General features: G+C 51.5%; 1 protein-coding gene across 4 annotated transcripts in view; it reads right to left on the bottom strand.

Annotated features, from left to right (window-relative positions):
• Positions 1-469: 469 nt before the first annotated feature.
• dmxl1 (Dmx like 1) overlaps positions 470-5,953 on the bottom strand; it is a 43,941-nt gene continuing 38,457 nt past the window's right edge. For 3 of the 4 annotated variants that reach the window (XM_030104111.1, XM_030104110.1, XM_030104109.1), the window contains 6 exons: positions 5,609-5,736; positions 5,009-5,086; positions 4,782-4,873; positions 4,624-4,676; positions 4,305-4,522; positions 470-2,342 (listed from right to left, as the gene is read on the bottom strand). In XM_030104111.1, coding sequence (XP_029959971.1) covers positions 2,118-2,342; positions 4,305-4,522; positions 4,624-4,676; positions 4,782-4,873; positions 5,009-5,086; positions 5,609-5,736 — 794 coding nt within the window. In that variant the 3' untranslated portion in view covers positions 470-2,117. The remainder of the gene's footprint in view (positions 2,343-4,304; positions 4,523-4,623; positions 4,677-4,781; positions 4,874-5,008; positions 5,087-5,608; positions 5,737-5,953) is intronic. The other variant, XM_030104108.1, reaches the window with a different exon arrangement.

Below are 5,953 nucleotides of genomic sequence, written 5' to 3'. Positions count from 1 at the left end.
AGCAGAGCGGCTTTGTTTTGGTGAATACTTCACGGAGCGGGATCGTGAGCGGGCGCTGCTGTATCGACTGAGGTATTGACAGCTGTGTTGATATTCAGCGCGGCAGCGGCGCCTCGACTGTGAGATTGCTTTCATTCAACCGCTGCATCGATGCATCTTCTTCACTCTTTATCCGAGTCGGGGTCGCGGTGCGTTGCAGCCGATCTGAGGCAGGTTCCCCCCAACTAATCTCTAAACTTTCTGGACTCATAATTATGTTTATTTGTACATTTGAGTCAGAATGAGCTGTTCTTGATTCGTCTGAAGGGACCCAGTGTTCTGAATCTGTTTTGTCGGGATTAACTGAGGTTTTGGGAACATTTCAACATTGTCATATGATCACTGATCTCAGCTTCGGTCTGGAAAGGTCACCAGAAACAGTGTTTAACATGCAAACTGAATTTCTGAACAGACAAAAAACAACCATACCTTGATGTTACATAACTTTTATTACATCAGTACATGTTCTTTATATTATACACTGATTTATACAATATCTTCATTATAAAATTAGAATCATCTAATCAAATTCACATTTGTAAGATTGAGGGGGAAAAAAAAAGCAGTAACTTTTGGTTTTAGTGGATTTTGTTTGATGTGCTCGTGCAGCGGCTCCGACCCGAAACCAGTCCTTCCAGAGTTGATGAAAAGCTCTCCGGCGTCTGCAGGAGCACTTCTTGTTCAACGATTTGATGGTTTTCCAGCCACTTCGATTTGTGGAGGGGGAGAAATAAAACGAAGCAGGAACCCAAGAATCAGATGACGGCTGCCTTTTTTGATCGATCAGTCTAAAATCCTACTCACAACTGTTTTCATAAATATACCTGTTTATACACGATATTCTTCATAAAGTCACTTCGCGTCATTTTCCAGCGCTCACCGACGACTGATTATTTCGCCGGTGAACCTGTATTTACAGAACTGCAATAAACCCTGAAATCAAAGCTAAAATGATTTTACTGGCAGCAGCAGGATGAGGGTTAGCGTCACGGATTATAGTCTTCTGAAACGCAACAAACGAGAACAGCAGGCCTGCCGCTGAAAGGAGAGGGAACTAAAAGGCAAAGCAAAACGTCTCCATGGCCGAACGAAAGCAGGGACGTCTCTGCAGACCTGCTTCACCCCCCCCCCCCCCCCCCCACCCCCCCACCCCCCGAGACCCGCTTCCATTGTCATCAGCGAGGCGTCCTGCTACATGTTCAAACGTCTCTGAGCCAATAAGGGCCGAGTTGAGTTAAAGCTACTCTGTGCAACGGTTCTGGATATCAGCAGGTACCGACTGAGCCGGGCTGGCAGAAGAAGTTCAGAGATTTAAGGACACTTAATAATATGATAGTAATATATTGTAATAATACCACTGGTTCAATCCGGGCCGGAAGAAATAAACACTGCAACTATATGGAAAGGATTAACATCTCATCAATAAACACTTGGGCTGCTTCTAGCGTCTGTCCGCCTCTATTTTAATGCGTCACGCTCGTTTAGCTTCATTTATTTGTGCAAATACAGAGAGAGGTTTGGTGCATTCAGGCAGTCCAGTCCGCACGTGGGAGAGTTTCAGTCTGCAGCAGAGGTCGACTCCACTCTCCTGTCTGTGGAGGAATTGAATTTAATAAAAGAAACTTCCAACGCAGCAGGTAGAGAGCGGTGTGTGTGAGTGAGAGCTTCTTTGAAGTGAACGGACAAATTCCCCAAAACTGTCAAAGTGCTGCTCTGAACTGAGATGTTTATCATTTATAACAATCACGCCGCTGCGGTTCGTTCCTGACGTGGAACTGGCAGCCGGTAATTTTCCTTCAGCGCGGCGCCTCGTTGCTCGTGTCTTCTCCTCTCGCAGAGTCCCGTGATGCTGTGTGTGTGTGTGTGTGTGTGTGTGTGTGTGTGTTTGTTTAACTGTGCTTTCTGAGCGAGCGCCGCTGGCTGTGCGCAGCCTGTTCACCGAAGGGAGGGCGGCGCTTCAGTCCGGCCTCGCTGCCGCTCCATCAGCAGCTTGTTGTGCAAAGAAAGAAGCTGGAGCGGCTCCCTGTGCGCCGCTGACTGGACGCTGCGATGGAGAATCCTCCGGCTCCTCCGCCCGTCTAGATGAAGAAGCGGACCTCGCTCTTGGGGTTGTTGTTGTTGACGCTGTAGCGGTTGGGGAGCATCCTCATCTTCATGGTGCCGTCGGCGCCGCAGGAGAAGATGTGGCTGGCCGGCCCCACCTCGATCTGCATCACGCCCGTGCCCAGGTTCCTGAAGAGCGACTGGCGGGCGTGCTCGTTGGGGAAGGTGTAGAGCGGGCACTGCGTGGCCAGGCTCCAGATCTGGACGGAACGGGAGAGAAATGTTACCATATCTGCAAAAAAAAAAAAAAAAAAAAGGCTCTATTTTCTGTAAACACGATGCCGTTTTGCCGTCCAGCTCCAATCGATGAGTCCATTATCTGCTGATTGAGCGATTGGTTTCGGTGTTTAACCGTCTCCGGCTGCTTTCGCTGGCAGAAGAAAGCATCTTTCAGAGCAGTCGCAACGTGACTTTTCCCCACTGACGCACAGGAGCTGAAGGTCGACCGTGACGCTTCCTATTGATCACAATATCCTGGAGAGAACGACGGAAGTTGATTTCCCCACAGACCGTCTTTCTGCCGTGAATCATCCGCACTGAAAACAGGCACCGACTCGTGTTCTAGTAACCTTTGCTAAATGCAGCGATGCTCTATTTTTAGCCGAGCCGGAGGAGTCACCGAGGGACGGCGCTCCCGTCCGGACCCAAACATCCCCTGGACGGATCTCCCTGAAGGTCTGAGCGCTTCCATAGGGTGGAATATTAACCTGACCGCAGTGACGCCTTTATGTATTCCTTCTACATCTTCTCCTACTCAGAACCCGCGCTGGGGAAAGGCATCCCCTTGACCCCCAGCAGCCCCCCCTGCTCCTCCTCCATGCTGAGTGGAGTCGTGACACCTGGGAAAACGAAACGCCGCCGCCAGAGCCGCCATCACTCAAAACGTCCACTCCGTCCTTTACATCTCCACTCACGCCCCAAACAGAGGTCGACTCGGCTTTTATTTTACATGTGGATGAAAACTGGAGTAAATCAAAGACGATCAGTAAGATTGTCCCTGGATATTACACACACACACACACACTTTTCAAGAAGAGTGTGACTGTACTTCACAAGCAGCCTGCAAATCAAACCGCTAACCTTGAGTTTTCCTCGAGACCTGAAGGCCTTTAGGATGAGCCCCTATAGGGACGTCTGGAAGCTGCTAAAAATTCTGCTGCTGAATCGATTTGATTTATTGACGGTTGATTTTAAAGGCTCGGACTTGACTTTCAGGTTTGAAGTGTTTGTTTCTTGGAAACAGAAGACACGTTTGTTTGTTTTTTTGGTTTAGTTTGTCTAGAAAATGCTGCAAATCATCAGCAAATGCTGCTCGACCCGTGGGCCGTTTTATGAAACCCAGAAGTTAAAGAAGCACGCTCATTACACTTGTTTCCTCAAATCAAACCCATAAAAATCCAGGCTACTTAAGCAAACCGATCGTCATAAAAAAGGTTGAAGTACATAAATTATGAGGAGCACTCGCAGTAAAGCTTGGCGTCACGTGACTTGGACGGGCTCGGGATGAAGAGACGGACCATCCCCGCTGCGTTTGGACTCCTCGGGATTTGCTGACGATAACAGAAAAAATATTGAATATCAGCAACTCCTTCCAGCCCCAGACGAGCGGCGAGGATCCACTGAGGACTCTGATCAGCTCCCAGCAACTTGCATTGTTTGATTTGTATTCCCAGCCTGGGAGCTTTATTATTTGATAAGGTATTTCACAGACTTAAGCCTGTATATATTCGGTAATCCCGCCGTCCCGCGGACTCCCATCAAACACTTCTCCAAGCTTCTAAATGTGCAGCCCAATCATGTTCAAATTCCAGACGGCCAATATCCAATTAATGACTTCAGCTGAGAAGCATCACACACGGCGTCGCAGGATTTTTTTTTTTCCCCCCTTTTTTCTTTTTAGGAGCGATCATCCTGAATGAAAGTGGTTTGAATTTCAAGCAGATGTGCGCCGCGACGCGCCACTTCATCCTCGGAGTGACGGCTGTGTGATCCGCGCCAACGTGTTCGAGTCGAGAGGATAAAAGAGACGCTGTGTCTGTGGGGAAAAAAATGTGGAAAAGCTTCCCTTTCGCGTTTCCCTGCTTTCACCTTAAACGCGGTGTGGTAGTCCGAATCTGCCTCTCCGACATGTCGGCTTTATTCGAGGGAAACGATGAGACTACCTTGATGTTGCCCTCGGCCGAGCCGCTGATGAAGCAGTCCTCGGTGGGATCCACCGCCAGCGCCTTGACCGGCGAGTCGTGGGCCTGGAAGCTCTGCCGCTGCAGCCTGTGGGGCAGCTCCAGCACGCTGATCCAGCCCTTCCTCCCGCCCGTGATGAGCAGCTGCTGCCGGGGCGCCATGGACAGCACCGTGGCGCCGGTGTCATGGCAGCAGAAGGCTGAGGAGGGAGAGAAGTCACGGCGGTGAGGGGGTGTTGCATTATGGGAGGAGCAGCAGAACTTAGAGCTGAAACGTCTCTGGTTGGAAGCTGCGTCTTACCGTGAACCAGGCTGTTGGCGGGCGTCACCAGGGTGTCCCACAGACACACGTTCCTGCGGGGGGAAAGAAAAAAACAGCACAGCGCTGCTCAGTCCAGCGGGCCTGCAGCCGTCCAGCTGGAAGCCGCCGATCGACCAGACGCGGCAGCAAATCCGTACCTGTTGTCAGTGGAGAGGCCGGCGGTGGCGATGAGAGACGAGGAGCCCACGAAGACAAAGTCGTGAGCCGTCTTGTTGTGGCACTGCAAGGTCTGGCGGAGGGAAGTGGAGACGACAGTCGGTAATGGAGACGGTGACAACAGGCGACAGGGGAGGGAAAAAAGGGAAAACGAGGAGCGCCGGGAGGATGTGGAAAGATCTGAGTGGATCAGCGGGGATTCTCTTACCAGGTAGGGTTTGGGTGCGTTCCCACTCGTGTTGGTTTGCCAGAGACTCAAAGCTCCGTCGGCATCTACGATACCGAACTGAACACAGGCAGACAGCAGACGTCAGACTTTCCTGTAATCAAGTTAAACTCTTCCCTGTTTTTTTTTCTACAAACTGTCAGCTGCTCCTCCTGCGTCTGCACTGCAACCCCCTCCCAGGGATCATCACTGTTCTTAAATTATCCCCCCAAAGCACGCCGACGCCCTTCATGAGTCCGAGCGCCGCCTGCGTAGCTGAAATCAAGTGGCTCCGCCTGTTCTTATCGTCCCGATTCTGTTCCTCTGAAACGTATTTCACTCTGTTGGCCAGAACAGGCAGATAAGACAGCGCTGGCACCGGGGAGGCACCATCTGAGAAAATTATTAGCTCCCGGCAAGTGCCTGAGTTCAGAGCCGCTGAATCACTCAGCTGAAGAACAATATGTGCTGAAGCCAAACTCCCCACTGTGGTTTGTGCCTGACTGGCATGGCGGTGTGGGGGAAGGGAGGGGGGAGCGGCCCCTCATCTGTATGGCGGACAGACCGCACTGTGATATTCAGGTGAGCGCGCGACCTCCGAACCTTGTTCCCCTGGTGGTTGAATCGTATCCTGGTGACTCTGGAGTTGCCCGGACTCCTGAAGCAGATGATCTGCTGGGAGTGGCCCCACTCGAACATCCGCACGCTGCCGTCCTGCGCCCCCGTCAGGTCTGAGAAAACACGAAAACAGACAGGAAAAAAAAAATGTGGCGACGGCCGGAGTCTCGGGCGGCGCCTCGGTCTCGACACGAAGCCGTGGCACGTCCCCGCTCCCGAGATCGCCTCCTCTCATAATTGATTGAGGAGACGGCCGGCCTGGGCGCGGCCTGACAGGCGTTTTCCACCAGCTGCTGGGAATCACCCCCACCTAAACATCTCACAGCTGTT

This window comes from Salarias fasciatus, chromosome 12 (genome assembly GCF_902148845.1).
Source record: "Salarias fasciatus chromosome 12, fSalaFa1.1, whole genome shotgun sequence".
Classification (NCBI taxonomy): domain Eukaryota; kingdom Metazoa; phylum Chordata; class Actinopteri; order Blenniiformes; family Blenniidae; genus Salarias; species Salarias fasciatus.
The sequence above is the reverse complement of the archived record's forward strand: the minus strand, read 5'-3'. Positions and strand labels throughout refer to the sequence as shown.